At 35.5% G+C, this 18,036-nt stretch overlaps 1 protein-coding gene across 3 annotated transcripts in view; it reads left to right on the top strand.

Moving 5' to 3' along the window:
• Positions 1-8,895, top strand: part of LOC123698663 (histone-lysine N-methyltransferase ash1) — a 43,237-nt gene extending 34,342 nt beyond the window's left edge. For all 3 annotated transcript variants that reach the window (XM_045645400.1, XM_045645401.1, XM_045645402.1), the window contains 10 exons: positions 130-445; positions 632-855; positions 3,112-3,211; positions 3,354-3,508; positions 5,458-5,712; positions 6,001-6,170; positions 6,420-6,522; positions 6,854-7,021; positions 7,677-7,805; positions 8,721-8,895. In XM_045645400.1, the coding sequence (XP_045501356.1) occupies positions 130-445; positions 632-855; positions 3,112-3,211; positions 3,354-3,508; positions 5,458-5,712; positions 6,001-6,170; positions 6,420-6,522; positions 6,854-7,021; positions 7,677-7,805; positions 8,721-8,876 (1,776 nt within the window). In that variant the 3' untranslated portion in view covers positions 8,877-8,895. The remainder of the gene's footprint in view (positions 1-129; positions 446-631; positions 856-3,111; positions 3,212-3,353; positions 3,509-5,457; positions 5,713-6,000; positions 6,171-6,419; positions 6,523-6,853; positions 7,022-7,676; positions 7,806-8,720) is intronic.
• The last annotated feature ends 9,141 nt before the right edge of the window (positions 8,896-18,036 follow it).

Below are 18,036 nucleotides of genomic sequence, written 5' to 3'. Positions count from 1 at the left end.
TGCCACATCTGTTCAAATAGTTACCTATTAATAATGAATTTGCATTTGAAGAGGTTTTTTTTATATTTTTTTCCGTGTAATAAACACCATTATTCCATATAATACAACATAATATCATCTACATTTCAGGTGCGTCGTACACGTGAACGAATGACAATACAAATTCCGCCTTCACCCCCTGCCCCTCCCGCGCCAGTCCCAAGCACCCCTACAGTATCTACCGTACCGAGTCAACCCGCAGTACCAGATACAATAAATGTGGACCCATTAACCCTCCCCGATACTATGAACCCACAAGTATTCCACAAAAAGCTACAAACTCTACGCGCTTCTAAGGAAGAAATTCTTAAACTATCCAAATTGGAAGATGACCCGTCGTTGGACACGAAACAGCGCTTGACGCGCGTGTTTAAAGCTCTGTACAATATTATAACATATTTCAAAGGTAAGGGGTTTTAGTTTCTATTCCATATGTATACAAACTGTTCATTTTAATTAATTTTCTTTCTTTTTTGTCGTGAAGGCGACTAACAGCCACTTAAAATATAAGAATTTCGGCATCATTTCCTATATCTTTGGATTATAGTGTCAATGTTGTTTTTATAGTCACTAATGTAACATTTTATTGTAGGTGACGAAGAAAAACCCATATGTTCACCGCTACTCAAAATTAAAAACCAAAAATCAGATACAATCCCAATAACGGATCTAAACGTGATTCAAAATAAAATTGAGAATAATGAATACGAGAGTGTGGTTCAGTTCGACAGTGATATGAGCGGGTTGTTCTCTGCGCTTATGCGGGAATATAATAAGATGACCGCCATTGGCGCTGCCGCTGCGCAGTTGAAAAAGGTAATTTTTTTTAGTTAGACTAATGTTCTGTGTGGAAAACATTTATTTTGAAAACTTCATGCGTGCTGTTTGCACTCATGCACTGGGCATTTTCACAAAAATGTACCCCCATGCTTGAAAAATACATTTTTTAATAAAGTATTATATTTTAAACTTTTTTTGGTCTCTTTAAAACGGAAATTCAATATACTTCAAGAAAAAATATAATACAATGGGTTTAAAATGAGAAATCTGTAAAAATAATAGGACACAATGGAAAGACTCGCAATTTTATATCAGTTTTGTGACTATATTCAGTAGCTGGAAAAACAGTGCAAAATATAAGAATTTTTAGATATTGTTTATTTATTAACTTAAAATCGTTATTTTGTATATTTTAAACACTCACTATTCCCAACTTTTGGATCTAAGCTAATTAAAAAAAATAATAGTACATTCAGTATTGTGACTCTGGTACTTTAACTGTCATTATTATCTTTACATTTAAAATGTTAGATACTTTTTTAGAGAAAAGGCAACAAATATAACACTTATGTATTATTCTCCATTAAAGGGACTGATTTGAAGGGCATTAAATGTAAAATCTACTGAAATATTTAAAAAATTCAGCTCCGTATTATAGGGACAGTCACACAACCGAATACCTAAAAAGGGAAAGGGTGCGTTTACATGGCGAAAAAAAAGTACGCAGGCACATAATAAATATACCTAATTATAAACTTAACTTAACTTCAACCTAAATTATCACAATCAGTTCGGACTAAGCCATCACATTATTATTATTTATCTAAAGGGTTAATTACTATCAAGATTCAAGAATAAGAAGTCTTTTTTATGTTTTATATTGGCACTAATCAAATTAATCAGTCGATAATCAGTCTTCGTGATTCGTTTATTATTAACCTTAAATAAATAATCTCAATCACCATATTGGATAAAAAATCTTGTTTCAGTGGACGCTGCAAACACGAAGGTTAATCTGTAAATAAAAAAAAAACCAATGAAAAATATCGTAAAAAAAATTAAGATTTTTGTTTCATTATTACCTTTCGTAGTTAAACAAGGCACATTGTCTAGATTCTTAGTTCTGCTGGATTATTTTGTTTCTTTTTATGCATACTGCTTCTTTTTTTCCTCTAAAAAAAAAATTTACTTCCTCATGCAAAATGATCAATCAGCTGTTGCGATCTGTATGGGGAAATTATTTTTATTTTTGAAATCTACTTTTGGAACTCAGTCAAAAATGTCTTAGAAAAATATTTTTATAGCTCAAGAAAATCGCCATGTAAACATTGCTTTATGTGTTCAGGCATGTTGTGACTTTTCGTTCAGCGTATATGTGACCGCTCAAATAGTCACACAGCGGAAGTCACATTTGATAATCCTCTCGTAATAAAAACGGTTTAAAATATAACCACAACACTTATATTCATCAAAACTTTTGATCAACTTACATATAAAAACATTTAAAACAAAATTAACTAAATACTACAAGATAAATAGATAGAAATAAGCCAAAATATGGTCACATACCTGAATGAAGAATTTGGTCCCTGCGGCTTGCAAACACGCGTGCACTCCTTCTAAGCAGTTTTTGGACCCTGAAGGCTTCTAACCTGATAAGTTGCATAGCAGTAGCTATGGTGTTGACAGTAATGCAAAACTATTTGAACCACAGTAATTTCTTTTTTAGAAAATCGGTGACAAAACTGAACGTTCCGGGAAGGACAATTTTTTTGATTTTCTTTTTTATTTTTTTATATTTTATTTTTGTTTTATAAGGTTATTATATTTTAACTATTATCACAGTAACTGATTATCCTGGACCAAATAAAACCTTAAAAGATGGTACCTTTCTAACAAAAAAGTTAAGAAATGATTTAATAAACGCGTAAGAGTAAGCAGGGGACAGCGTAAAATTACACATTTTTCAATGGTTATTTATAATTAACTTAACTTTATTTTAGATTATGTCATAGTTTTTGTTAAAAAAACAAAATATTGTATACGTTTCTTCACTTTGATAGCATATATAAATAATTCTGGCAACTACTTCATTATATAGAATTTAATGAATTCGAGGGACAGGTGAAAATCAGGGGGTATACATTTTTGTGAAAATGCCCCACTGATTGGGATGATATTTGTAATTAAAAAAATAGTTTCTTTGTTTCATAACACACTGCAATTTATGTTACATACATTTAATAGCAATATTCTATTGTATTGTCATAATTTATTATTATTTATTTATAGGTATACAATTCTGCCAAGTTGGAGTTTGCTGAGCAACTTATTAAAATACTTGGCTCACAAGATAGTTTACCATCAGGATTTATACAAAAATCGAAGCCTGGTAAGTAATTCTATAAATTTTCGAAAATAAACATTTATAAAATTGATTTCTTGGAAATATTTAAAAGTTACATGTATAATATTTTTTTTTTTTTTTGATCAACACAAACAAAACTTAATAATGTATGATATCCTAATTGCAGAGGAGGTAATCCTGTGCATATGCGGGCTGCACGTGGAGGAGGGGCTGATGGTGCAGTGCGGCAACGCGCGGTGCGGCGTGTGGCAGCACGCGCGCTGCATGCGCCTCGCCGACACCAGCTGCACGCACTACTGCCATCTGTGCTCCACCGACCCGGTAAGTCTACATATGCGGGCTGCACGTGGAGGAGGGGCTGATGGTGCAGTGCGGCAACGCGCGGTGCGGCGTGTGGCAGCACGCGCGCTGCATGCGCCTCGCCGACACCAGCTGCACGCACTACTGCCATCTGTGCTCCACCGACCCGGTAAGTCTACATATGCGGGCTGCACGTGGAGGAGGGGCTGATGGTGCAGTGCGGCAACGCGCGGTGCGGCGTGTGGCAGCACTCGCGCTGCATGCGCCTCGCCGACACCAGCTGCACGCACTACTGCCATCTGTGCTCCACCGACCCGGTAAGTCTACATATGCGGGCTGCACGTGGAGGAGGGGCTGATGGTGCAGTGCGGCAACGCGCGGTGCGGCGTGTGGCAGCACGCGCGCTGCATGCGCCTCGCCGACACCAGCTGCACGCACTACTGCCATCTGTGCTCCACCGACCCGGTAAGTCTACATATGCGGGCTGCACGTGGAGGAGGGGCTGATGGTGCAGTGCGGCAACGCGCGGTGCGGCGTGTGGCAGCACTCGCGCTGCATGCGCCTCGCCGACACCAGCTGCACGCACTACTGCCATCTGTGCTCCACCGACCCGGTAAGTCTACATATGCGGGCTGCACGTGGAGGAGGGGCTGATGGTGCAGTGCGGCAACGCGCGGTGCGGCGTGTGGCAGCACGCGCGCTGCATGCGCCTCGCCGACACCAGCTGCACGCACTACTGCCATCTGTGCTCCACCGACCCGGTAAGTCTACATATGCGGGCTGCACGTGGAGGAGGGGCTGATGGTGCAGTGCGGCAACGCGCGGTGCGGCGTGTGGCAGCACGCGCGCTGCATGCGCCTCGCCGACACCAGCTGCACGCACTACTGCCATCTGTGCTCCACCGACCCGGTAAGTCTACATATGCGGGCTGCACGTGGAGGAGGGGCTGATGGTGCAGTGCGGCAACGCGCGGTGCGGCGTGTGGCAGCACTCGCGCTGCATGCGCCTCGCCGACACCAGCTGCACGCACTACTGCCATCTGTGCTCCACCGACCCGGTAAGTCTACATATGCGGGCTGCACGTGGAGGAGGGGCTGATGGTGCAGTGCGGCAACGCGCGGTGCGGCGTGTGGCAGCACGCGCGCTGCATGCGCCTCGCCGACACCAGCTGCACGCACTACTGCCATCTGTGCTCCACCGACCCGGTAAGTCTACATATGCGGGCTGCACGTGGAGGAGGGGCTGATGGTGCAGTGCGGCAACGCGCGGTGCGGCGTGTGGCAGCACGCGCGCTGCATGCGCCTCGCCGACACCAGCTGCACGCACTACTGCCATCTGTGCTCCACCGACCCGGTAACTCTCACTATACCCTCAAATTATAAGCCTTGTAATTATATTGTTCTACCAAAGTAGGTTCTAAATTTGTGTAAATTTATTTTATTTGACATAGGTGTGACGACCTCGCTCTGAACCGCGCAAGCGAAATGTTTTCGTTACAGAGCATATTTACAACTTGAATTTATATTTTAGGTTTTATGGCATTCAAATGCTTTATAAATATAAATTTATAAAGAATAGAAAAAATTCGATCACGAGGCGGGACTCGAACCCGCATCCTTCGCGCCATTCCGGGGCGGATGCTTGACCAACTCAGCCACTCGTGACCCGCCAGAGCAATCGAATTTATTCTATTCTTTCAGTTGTATGTGTCTTAAGGGACACACCGCGCGCCATCTATTGAGATGATTTAACAACCATCTCAACCAATATGAAGAACCGCCTCGTGATCGAATTTTTTCTATTCTTTATAAATTTATATATATTTACAACTTTCTGGCATCATTCCTTAATGGCCGGCCGAGTCGAGAAGATTGTCGAGGATACTCCCTTTTATTATAGAAAAATATAATTTTATTTACTGCTATTTATACACATTTCGTAAACTAACAAATTATTTTAATACCTGGCAGGTTGATCGTGAGATCCCACTCGACGAATACACGGAAGAGGGTCACCAGTTCTACCTTTCTTTGATGCGTGACGGGCTACAAGTGCGTCAAGGCGACACTGTATACGTACTGCGAGATATCCCCATTGATGATAAACACCCGGACGTCAGCCAAAAGGACGGCGATAAGACCGATTCGCCGAAGACTAAGCGTGTCGATAGGAAGAAGTTGAAGAATATCAAGGGGAAAGAGAAAGAAGAGACTATTCAGAATAAGGTACGTAAAAGAAATCGGTTGAAAAGGTTACACGACCGCACACACTTTAGAAGTTAGAAATTTTTTATTGTTCAAATAAATATTTAGTGTTAAAAGTGCATTTATAACGCATCTGATAAATAGTAAGCAATGATTTCTGAAAGTGAAGGAAACTTGGTATGTTTGTAAGGTTTAAATATAAGATTAGAATATGTACATGTTCTCTTTTATTTATTACGAAATCGAATTTTCTTCTAAATCTGCTGTCCCCTTTACTATGAACACATATTCATTATTGATATCTTTCAGGATGGTTCGGTCCGCAAGCACACGTACCAAACGATCGGTTGTGTGCCCGTGTCCGAATTGGATATATTCCGTGTGGAGCGTCTGTGGAAACACAAGGACACACACGAGCGCTACGTGTACGGACATCATTATTTGCGCCCGCATGAGACCTTCCACGAACCAACTAGGAAGTAAGTGTAACATTGAGTGGCAAATATTAATTAAATATTCTTAGAGTACTGCAGCAGCTGCGGTATTTAGTAGAAAGAATAAATAGGAAAATAAAGAAATGATGAATATGCCACAAGCAAGTTTGATATTATGTGTTGATTGTCATGTAAAAAATTATTTAAATGCATTTTATTGCAGATTTTATTGCATAAGAAACATTGATACTCACGGTTTGGGTTGGTGGTCTATATGACAATTTATTTTTGCAGATTCTTCCATAATGAGGTCATGCGTGTACCACTTTACGAGGCAGTGCCCATAGAGCTAGTGATGTCTCAATGCTGGGTCATGGACTTGAATACTTATTGCAAGGTATGTAAATAACTAAATTAAAGCTTTTTCCACTAAGAAAGTTAAATACAACAACAAATTTAATGAAGCAATTAAAGGTAAAAAAATATTAGCTATCAGATGTGTTCACAGTTTAATTACAATTAAGAATAAACCCTCATGGTGTACCAGATAATAATTTATCTCAATTAATAAACCCACTTTATGAATCAGTTCAATTTTTCTATATATTGAATAGTACAGAAAAAATCGATAAAATCCCGCTCCCTCATCGATTTTTTTCTATTATTAAAAATTTTGAATTCATTTTAATGCTATAAAACTAAAAATAATATTCTATCCTATCCCGCAGGGCCGTCCGGTGGGCGCGCACGAGTCGCACGTGTACATCTGCGAGCTGCGCGTCGACAGAACAGCGCACCTGTTCACCAAGATCTCGCGGCCCAAGTACCCGATATGCACCAAGCCGTACGCGTTCGACCACTTCCCGCAGCGCTTGAAGGTGTCGCGGACGTATGCTGTGAGTATGAGAAGATAACAATTTGACGCTGTTGTGTAAATGCGAATGTTTGCGAGGATGTGTATGTGTGTGTTTGTTACTCTTTCACACAAATACCACTGAACCGATTACAATGAAACTTAGCACACATATAGTAGGTAACTTGGATTAACACATAGAGTAGGTTTTATCCCGGGATTCCCACGGGAACGGGAATAATGCGGATTTTTCTTTGAAAATGAAGAACGAAGCCCCGGGCGGATAGCTAGTAGTATTATGAAGAGAAAAGATAGGGTCCGATACTACTGGAACGATTTAAAAACCTACATTATTCCTGCTGAAGCTATATTTTATGATGTTTTTTTATCCCGGGTCAACCCGGAAGGAGTCAGGACGAGTGGTAGTAGGGAATAATTTGGTTTTGTTTAGTCTATGTTTTAGTAGACATAAGTTTTAAGTTTGGTGATGTATAAGCATAATTTGCCGCGATAATATTGCCGCATATATTATAATATACTACGTATATTGCATAGAATGAATAAATTTATATAAATTAAGATAATTCATTAATTAAGTCTCGATTAATACTTAGTAAACACTTGCTGTGTTAAGGAAATAAATACAAAATTAGAATGTTTATTTGTGATACATTAATTTAATAATTATTTATGTTTAGCCTCACGAAGTTCTGCCAGAATACTTGAAAGGCCGCGCTGGCAAGAATTTTATGACACCAGATAAACCTAAGACATCACAGGAACCGAAGAAAAAGCCTGTCGCTAATGCTGTGGCTACCGTTGCAAAGGTAATACATGAATTTAAAACAAATACTTACTTATATTAAAAAAAAAAAACTAGTTGTTACTCGAGATATTCTAATGAAACGACTTATAATCGAACAATAGGTAATTATAATAATGGTTGTCATTTTAATTTATCCTCTCCTACTAATATTATAAACGTGAATGTTTGTGAAAATGTATGTTTGTTATGGTTGTAATGATATATTATAGTCCAGATAAGTACTTAGGCTACTATTACCCCAGTTCGATGAAGTGAAGGCACAGGCAACAGCTAGTTCAATATAATTCTCTTTTATATTTTGTATTTATCTAAAAATTAAGGAAGCAGTTATCTATAACTATGTAATTAGTTCCTATAAGTGGTATAATATAGTAATTTATTAAAGTAATGTATTAATTAATTTAAATAAAGTAGGTAATTCTATAAAATTGTATCGTGTTCTATGAATATTTAATGCAAAATTGTGTAGTAGATGCGATGTTTTTTGCATTTCTACACAAGAACTAATGATTGATGAATATGAATATCTATATGCATATTTGAATTTTATTCATAGCAATTCAACTGTATTTAGTATTTACATATTTTTTTTAAATGTAAATTATATAATATCGCGTGCGTCGCCGTGGCTGGTGCTCTGCATCTTAAGGTTTTTCTGATTTGATAAGTGGTTAAAATTAAAGGTTAAAACTTATTAATATTAACATAGTTCAGCGGTTCATATTATCATTAATATACAGTTTTTTTTTAATTTACTTATAAGTAGTGTACATAAAGAATAAAATGAATAACTACTCTATCGGTTTTAAAGATTGACCATTAGAGAGACCATCTTTATCAGACTATTCCATATTTTTATCTCGGGTAAACACAATTAAAGCCGGGGCGACCTTTCAACTCGACACAATGTTTGCAGAACGTATCGGCCGGCCAGCGTCGCGAGCAGCAGAAGGAGCGCGTGAACGCGATCGCGCGGCGGCTGCTGAGCGCGGGCGGCGGGTCGGGGCGCGCGCTCGACGCGTCGTACCTGCTGGCGCCGCGCGCCGCCCGCCGCCGCCACCGCGTGTCCTGACCGCCGCGCGCTGCCTGCGTGTCGTGCGCCTCCTGCCGCTGATTAACAGTACTTGAATATTAGTTGGAAGGCGTACGGCAGGGCGGGGGAGGAGTGTTGTTACGTGTGTGTACTGATCGATTTCGTCTCTTGACAACCGCGCGCTGCTTGCGTGTCGTGCGCTACCTGCCGCTGACTGCTATAACTGAAGAGGAGTAGCAAGGCGTATGACAGGAGGAGGAGGGAGGGGTTGTGTGTGCGTCTGCTGGACCTTTTGGCGCCGCTCGCCGCTGGCACCGCGTGTCCTGACCGCCGCGCGCTGCTTGCGTGTCGTGCGCTACCTGCCGCTGATAAACAGTACTTGAGTGGAGGCGTACGGCAAGGGAGGAGGGGGGAGATGTGCGTACTTAATGAGGAAGATTTACGGCAGAGGAAGGAGCGAGAGGGGATTCACTGCTCCTTCTGCCGCTGATCGTCCGCGTCTACTATTCTACTGCCACTAAACTCCAGAACCACCACCGACATGATTATAGCAAGAAGGAGGGAGTGTCGGTGGTATCGGGTCATAAGCCGCCTCTCCAGAAAAATCTAGGCTCGTTGCCTCCCCTGCGATTCCCTAGCCGCTGAAATATCACCAATAACATGTTAAATATTGGCAAGATGAATGAGGAAGGATGAGAACCCCTCACATACGCCGTCGTCTATAAGAGCGCGCAGGGGAAGGACTATACGCATTTCATAACATTTGGCGCGTGTCAAAATTCGCGATGCTCGTTATGGTAGATAATTGTCTATAATATTCGGTGGGTATTAGTTGTAACCAACTTTAAAAGTATTATCTGTATCCTGAAATATTACATTGTAAAACAATAGTCTTCTACATCACAATCAATATTGATAAAAATCATATACGCAAATCACAAGTTCAACTTAATCCTGTAACAACTCTTCATTCTACATATTAAAGAAATTAGATGCAGAACATTCTCCAATTTGTCTATGTGGTAAATAATTACTTGTAAAATATAACTTGAAAAATTACTTGGATATTGCTATATTCAATTTAGATACAAATGCTAAATTCTTTAGTACTAAAATGTAAACTTGGCTTATAACGATGAACGTAGAAAATTATTACTAGTGATTTTATATGAATTTGGTGTTTAATACATCTCGAATAAAATGGACTGTTGCTAGTAATAGTTTGAATTGTGAATATGTAGATAGTTATTTTGGCAAAACGAAGGATTAAACAGACGCGAATTGTATTTTTAAGGGATTCATTCTCACCTGTAAATAATATATTCACATATTTTTTAAACATGAAATCGTTGCATAATCATTTAGACTCGATGTAATTGCACACTACGCGTGTGTAAAAATAAATGTTACATATAAATTATTGTTGTATTATGTAGGTGTATCGATAATATTAAACGTGTAAAAATAACAAATGCAAGTACATTCCTTAATGGTTGATGTTCTGTGACAATAAAAGGAATGGCCGCGTCGAGCCGACGAAGATGCTCACATCGCGTAATGGAATCTCTTGTACCTTTTGTATATAAATTTATCGCGATATTTTCAAGTAAAACAATATTTTTGTAACGTAAAAATGTTATCAACTTTTTAACTGTTTCATCTGACTAACGAGATAACGTGCTACTTTACTTTAAGTAATTTATTTTTAATTTTAAGTTATAAGGTTCATCGTTATTTTAGTCTACATGAATGTAGTTAGGGTTATAATCTCATACTCATTTACTTTATTTTGTGTGCTTATTCATTTTTTTTTCATGGCGAAAATATTCCCATATATTAAATAAGTTATATATTTTTATAGGCTAATATTGTTATAATTTAACGATAGATATAGAATAATAAAATTACTATTTAACGACCAGTGGTGCGAACTGATGTTGAGTGTTGAAAAGTTTTTATAGAGGTTAGATAGAAAGTTGTTTGGCGGTTGTTATAGTAATATTAGTATTAATTTTTTTAATATTCTTCGTATAAGTTTTGTTTAAGAAGAATAATTATGAATTAAAACATTCGATTTTTTTCTGGTCATTTTGAACGCCTACGATTCCGTAGGAGAGCTGTTATACAATCATGCTTTTATTAAAAATCTCTCTATTTTTTTTTTACAAGTCTTTAGTTTTAAGTTGTATATATTTTAGTGTTAAGGTGGTTGGTTGTTTATTTAAAATAAATAATATATTTGGTTAACGATGACCTTCGTGCACACTGCAGGCGCTTACAAGCCTTCGCTTATGTGATTGTTCTTGAACAAATTGTTTTTGTTTCTAATTTATTTGTAAAATACTGTTAGCTTTTGAATACACCTTTGGCCCTTATGAATTTGATTTGATATGTAAGGTTTTTTATCACAGCTTTTTTTACACTTTGCTTTTATTTTTCTATATCATGAAGTAAATGATCCCAAAATTAGTCCTATCTGGACTCCGATATATGTATTTCTATAAATATACGATTGTTTTAAAGTACTAAATAAAGTCTTAGAAGATTCATAGATATTGTTGAACGTATAGTGGCAGATGTATGAATGTAATTTATTTATTTCGCTACTTCCTGATACGATATAAATGGTGTATGAAAAGTTTGAGTTGAGTTAATATTTAAAAGTAGTATGAGAATATGTCCCCTAGTTTTGTGATGCAATAATAATGTTTGCTAACACAATTTATCGTTTGACCTTTCGGGGACTCGATTAACTACCTACATATTTATAGTTGGATACTTAAATCAGGAAGTGGTGAATTCATAACATAATTTAAAAGTTCAAAATGGTATTTCTCTTTTGCACAAACAAGCACTTTACATTGCCTTGTAGTTAGATAAGTATACACAAACACGTTACATATTAATGTTACACACATCATGTACTTAATTACATAGTAGATTTCAATAGTCAATAATATAAGAGATAGTGTAGATGACAATTGTTTTTTCAGTATTGCAAATTCGATAATGTAAAGTAGGAAGAAAACATTTTGGGATCAAAATTATACATTAAAATAAAATATCTTTCGGAAATCTAAATTGAGTGGCTTTTTCATTTGAATCAATATGACGAAATAATGAAGCGCTACATTTTGACTTGAGCAGGCCTCATAAAATATTGTGACTTTGAAAAATCTGTTATTTATTCATGGATTTATAAGGAAAACATGTTTACTTACTGATTCAAATGAGAAATCAAATAAATGCATATTTATATTGAATTCATTATATTGAGCAGCTTTACTATTTTCTAAGTAAGATTTTGTTTTAAGATGCCATTTGTTGTAACTCATGTTTTAATATTAAATTAAAATGAAAGTAAATGTTATTTTATTTCAAGCCCTTCACACAGTAATGAAAAATCGAAATCAAATCCTTTTTATATATCTTGTTGTGTTAGGTATATTTTTAATAAAAATAAGTGTTCCATTTAATATAAAGGTCTGGAATGTTCATGAGTAGAATCACTTCTCTTTTATTATGCCCGCATCCTCTTTCACAGTAAAACTAAGCCATCACGTAACCAGAAAAAACTTGGCTTGTTCCATAATAAAAATCGATCAGTTTATACGACGTAATGAGGTTCCTCGCTACGCAGTAGATTCAATATTGCCAATCAAAACATCGCATGCATTAACATTGACCTTATAAAACAATTTGTGTTTACGATTTGTCCTGGGCCGGCTCCACCGGCCGGGGTCAGTCGCAATGAGAAGATTAGGCCTGCGTCCGCCCGCATGCCGTCGATACACGCAACTGTCCCAATTAGGCTGCGCTGGACCAAGAAGCAAGTGTGAAAAATATCCCATTCTAAGCGGCTAATGTACTTCAATAATCGACTTAAAACGATCGTGACTTATAATTATTGTAGGTATTATATAATATACTAGCTGTCCCGGCAAACGTTGTTCAGCCACTCTTCATCGTTTAGGGGTATAAAAAATAGATGTTAGCCGATTCTTAGATCTACCCGATATGCACACAAAATTTTATGAGAATCGGTCCAGCCGTTTTGGAAGAGTATGGTAATATTATATAATATATTATATAACTAGTCTCAGTATACTGTATAAATATTATATTATAACTAGTCAGTCTCCAGTCTCTGACATAATTATGTGAAGGTTTATGTGTTTGGGTACGAAGTTTTACTAGTTTATTATACTAATATTATAAAGCTGAATAGTTTGTTTGTTTGTTTGAACGCGCAAATCTCAGGAACTACTGGTCCGATTTGAAAAATTATTTGGTGTTAGTTGATAGCCCATTTATCGAGGAGGGCTATAGGTAATGATAAATATATAATCAATGATCACTATAATATTGATTATTATAAAACACGTGAATGAAATATATAACAGCAAATAGCACAGTATAAAGAGAAGTAGGTACATATTCTGAAATGAGTGTTGGCTTGAGGAAGCTTATGTGACATAGAAGAAAATATCTAATATTTAAATAAATAAATTCTTTCCCCGCTCGTTGGGAAATCATTTATATCCCTATATTAGTTTACTCTTTGATTTATTTCTAAGTTTCAATAGGTAGGTAGGTAGGTACTCTGAAATCTCATCGCAATGCTCCAATATAAATAATAATAAATGATGGTAGACCTGAAAATAAACAGCAATGGTAATGTATGGGAATTGGGACTAAAGTTCGGGTAACGTCGGTGGAACTGGGTAGAAATCTCGTCATATCTAGAACTACACTACCTACATTGATGTTTTTATAGTTTTATAAGTTTTTAAATCAATTGAGATATCAGCCGTTAGATGATGAGTAAATAAGTATCATGTGATTCGAAAAGTCTAATCAAGTACTCACCTACAAGTTACCTACCTAAATACCATTCCTAGAAAGAAGTCGCACAGCAGACGTTAAAATTGTAAAAAAGGCACAGTTACATTATTACATATTAAATACAATTAGAAACAGATAGAATTTATTACTAGCTTTCCGCCTGCGGCTTCGCCCGCGTTTTCAAAGAAAAACCTAGCCTTACTCGTGGATAATGTAGCTTTCTAATGGTGAGAGAATTATTAAAATCGGTCTAGTTTATGAGCATATTCATTACAATCAAACAAAGTTTTCCTCTTTATACTTATTATTGTATTAGTGTAGATGATATAGATAATAGAGACCACCAGATAGGTAGGTAGGTACCTATAATAAAAAATGAACTATATTAATAAAATAGATTTAGTTAAAATAAATATTAATTTTTATTTATATTTATTATATACCTTTTTATTAATCATATATTCAATAAAATTAAGAAGTGTTTATTTATTGAATTGAAGGATAATGGGAAAAATTTGTGTCGTGAAAAGTTGTATAAGCGGAAGCGGAACGTCGTTAAAAATTAAGCGTTTCCTTTAAAAATTCATAACAGGATATTAATTTGATCAATTTGATAAATAAATCCAAAGCCATCAAAGTAATAACTTTGACGGACACTACTGACTGTATACTACGGACATTAATTATTATTAGTACCTATAACAAGAAATTAAACAATACATACCTACGTAGTAAAAAATTATTCATTATATTTGTGATTATATTACTTACTAGCGGTCCGCCCCGATTTCGCCCGTGGTACATAATTTACGTTTTCCCTACGTCATAAGAACCATCCTCGTACTTCAAGGAATATAATAAAAAGAAATCGGTTCAGCTGTTCTAAAGTTATGCGCTTACCAACACATTTTTGGGATTCATTTTTATATTATAGACTAGCGGTCCGCCCCGGCTTCGCCCGTGGTACATGTTTACGTTTTCTCTACATAAGAACCATCCTCGTACTTCAAGGAATATAATAAAAAAGAATTATCGAAATCGGTTCAACCGTTCTCGAGTTATGCGCTTACCAACACATTTTGCGATTCATTTTTATATTATAGATTACTTACGTTTTGCTCACTTGCAGCGAGCGTGGTCACGGGAGAGCGTGTTCTGTTTCAGTCTAAAATCATCAGTCGCGTTTAAAATCCGTTAAAATCTTTAATTTATAAATTATTGTATATTGTTTACCTAATACTCACGTAAAATCAAACAAAAGAAAATACTGAATTAATGTTATCTAGATACGCTAATCAATAAATTACATAACAATAAAAATACAATCAAGACATTATTCATTTCTTTTTTATAAAACTAAACTACAATTATAATTAAGGAAACTACCCAGGTATTCTAATATTACCTATGAAAATCTCTTTTAAAACATACGTTTATTTTATTACAAATGTTAGACACTCATTTATCAATGTTAATTTTTAATTATAGGCTATAAAATTTAAATATTAGTGTTCCTGATGCAAAACGGTATTTACAATGTTTTGTTTTTTATATACCTCCTATATTGATTTCATTGAATATTAAGTAAGGAAAATGGCAGAATTGCATGCTGCAACTAATGCAGTTTCTTACAAATTAAAGTCACTAACCGCCCACGAGGATTTAATTAAGACTTCTCTATGATTAAGTGGTTGTAAGATTGTAATAAATATTTCAGTACTCAGGTAATACCTATACTAGTTTCGATTTATTGTAGATTTAACCTTTAGCTATATGGTATATGTATCGTTAATTTTTTTGTATAACTAAATAATATACCTATTGTACCGCTTTTCTTCAGTCGCCTGATTCTACCACTATAGTCATTCCCAAAAAAGCAAAAAAGCATTGCTGCTTTCAGTTGCTTTTAAATTATATAGTATTTTATCGGTAAAAATTAAGAAGACTACGAAAAACAGTGTCCTTTAATGCTGCGCTTACCGCATATTACGGATACGTTACATCTGTGATACGGTATGGAATTATATTCTGGGGCAACTCGACAGACGTGACAAATGTATTCTTGGCACAGAAGAGGTGTTTAAGGGCTATGTGCAATATTGGTCCCTTAGAATCTTGTCGACCATTATTCAAAAAACACTATCTTTTAACACTCACGGGATTATACATTTTGGAAATTTGTATATTTGTCAAAAAACATGGTGAACTTTTTAAAAACATGAAAGACCACTCTAGACTTGGACTAAGAGATCAAACACGTCTAATGATGCCTAACTGCCATTCAGCACTCTACCAAAAGAATGCAAGTGTAATGTGTGTAAAGATTTTTAACCATATACCAAAACATATAAGGGAACTACCAAAAAATTTAATGCACAAAAAATTAAAAGCGTGGCTTATTAATCACTGTTTCTATTCCTTAAACGAATTTTTTAGATTATAATTACCGAAACGATAAATGTACCTAACTTGACAAAAATTGACGTAAGAAATCAATTATAATGTAATAAAATGTAATAATCAAATTGTCATATTGCTATATTATAATTTATAATGTGTATGTAGTAAATAAATGTAAAATGAACTAATGTAAATAATATATTGTTTAAATAATTAAATTATAAAATTAAAATATTTGTATGCCAATTGTTGGTGAATTGTGCGGACGAAAAATTTATTATAACTTTGTAACCACAATTCATACAAATAAATTTTCATTTCATTTCATTTCATTTCAAAAAATCTCTATACATAGATATAAATTTATTTACATAACTAACTAGGTACTTATTAATATGTATACTGTTCACTTGTTAATGGACCAAAAAATGACATGCAAGCTCTTTCTTTGGGTACTTTACTAGGGTATTTTACTAGTTTTCTGCCCGTAGGCTTCGCTCACTTTGTCTAAAGCCTAAAAATTATAATATTATACTAAAACCTTCCTCGAGAACAACTCTGTCTATTAAAAAAACCGCATCAAAATCCGTTGCGTAGTTTTAACGATTTAAATACATAGGGAGTGGGGACATAGGGATAGGTATAGAGACAGAGAAAGCGACTTTGTTTTACCTATATTATGTAGTGATGATATTAAACTTATTAACAATAAGTATTCTTCAAAAAAGTAAAAAAGTCCTCAATTCAAGTTTTTTGTTCAATACAATTATGTAACTATGCCTTCTTAGTTCTTACATTTGGCTTTGAAAGGCCCTTTTTAATTTGCTTATATTTACTAAATAGTAATAATAACATATAAGATATATTCGTTTTTACATCTTCATAAAATTTACTACTAAATACATGTATTGTAATCTTGTCCGTTTAGTTGTCAGCAGGATGAGTCGGTAATCCCGCGCTATTATTTTGTCAGTGGCTAACTCATGGCTCACTGCCCTCAGCACAAGTACACGTATTGTATCACGAGACGCACGTTGACCTACGAAAATATACGACTTGATTTGACACAATTCATGTAAAAAAATTTCATTCTTAATTTTTTTTTTGCTTCAATTCGACACTCGTTAGTGAAAACGGTCTCGAGGGATGAAAGCTGCTGCGGCGTTGCACAAGCTACGTTTAATTTGCTTTTATTCCACGTCTGTCTGCTCAGCAAGATCTACAACTAATTGCCGTATGACAGCTATGTACATGTAAGTAATTAGAGTATATAATTATTTGTTAATTTTTACAGCTGTAAGGAAAAGTACCTATAGTTACTTGTTTAATAAAACTTGATTTAAGTTGCTACCTAGAGTCATGTAGAGTGCTATTACCTACTCTGTGCCTATGGTAATTGTTGTTTGATTAAGTAATATGAAATATTTTAAATTAAATTTTAATTATACTTGCTAATATAAAACACCAAGGAGATTTTCCGCTATACAGCACATAACTACTAATCCTATTATTTCCTTTTCAATGACGGAACTCTTTTACACCAATATTTTATTGTTTATTAATAAATGATAATTAAGTATTTATATTTATAAAAACAAAACAATGGTCAATTATTAAAAATGTACGCGAAAGGCTACTTATATAGATCTAAATAAAAAAATTATTTCGCATAATGTAAGATCTGAATACAATTTTAATTAATTACCATGTGCTCTTAGATACTGATATTAAATTTTTGATATAATCAGATATATTTCTAATCAAATGGTTAAAATAAATTAAAAAAAAAAATAAAACCTATGTGTAGTCAGCCTATTAAATTCTTCCTTTGTTTCATCTGCTGCTAGATATTATTATATATTGTCTCATCTATAGGAATAAATTACACATACCTATGCGATTATGTGACAAGCGTGGACAAACTAACGTAGGTAGGTATCTTTGTGAATTTCAA

Source organism: Colias croceus, chromosome 16 (genome assembly GCF_905220415.1).
Source record: "Colias croceus chromosome 16, ilColCroc2.1".
Lineage (NCBI taxonomy): Eukaryota > Metazoa > Arthropoda > Insecta > Lepidoptera > Pieridae > Colias > Colias croceus.
The sequence above is the reverse complement of the archived record's forward strand: the minus strand, read 5'-3'. Positions and strand labels throughout refer to the sequence as shown.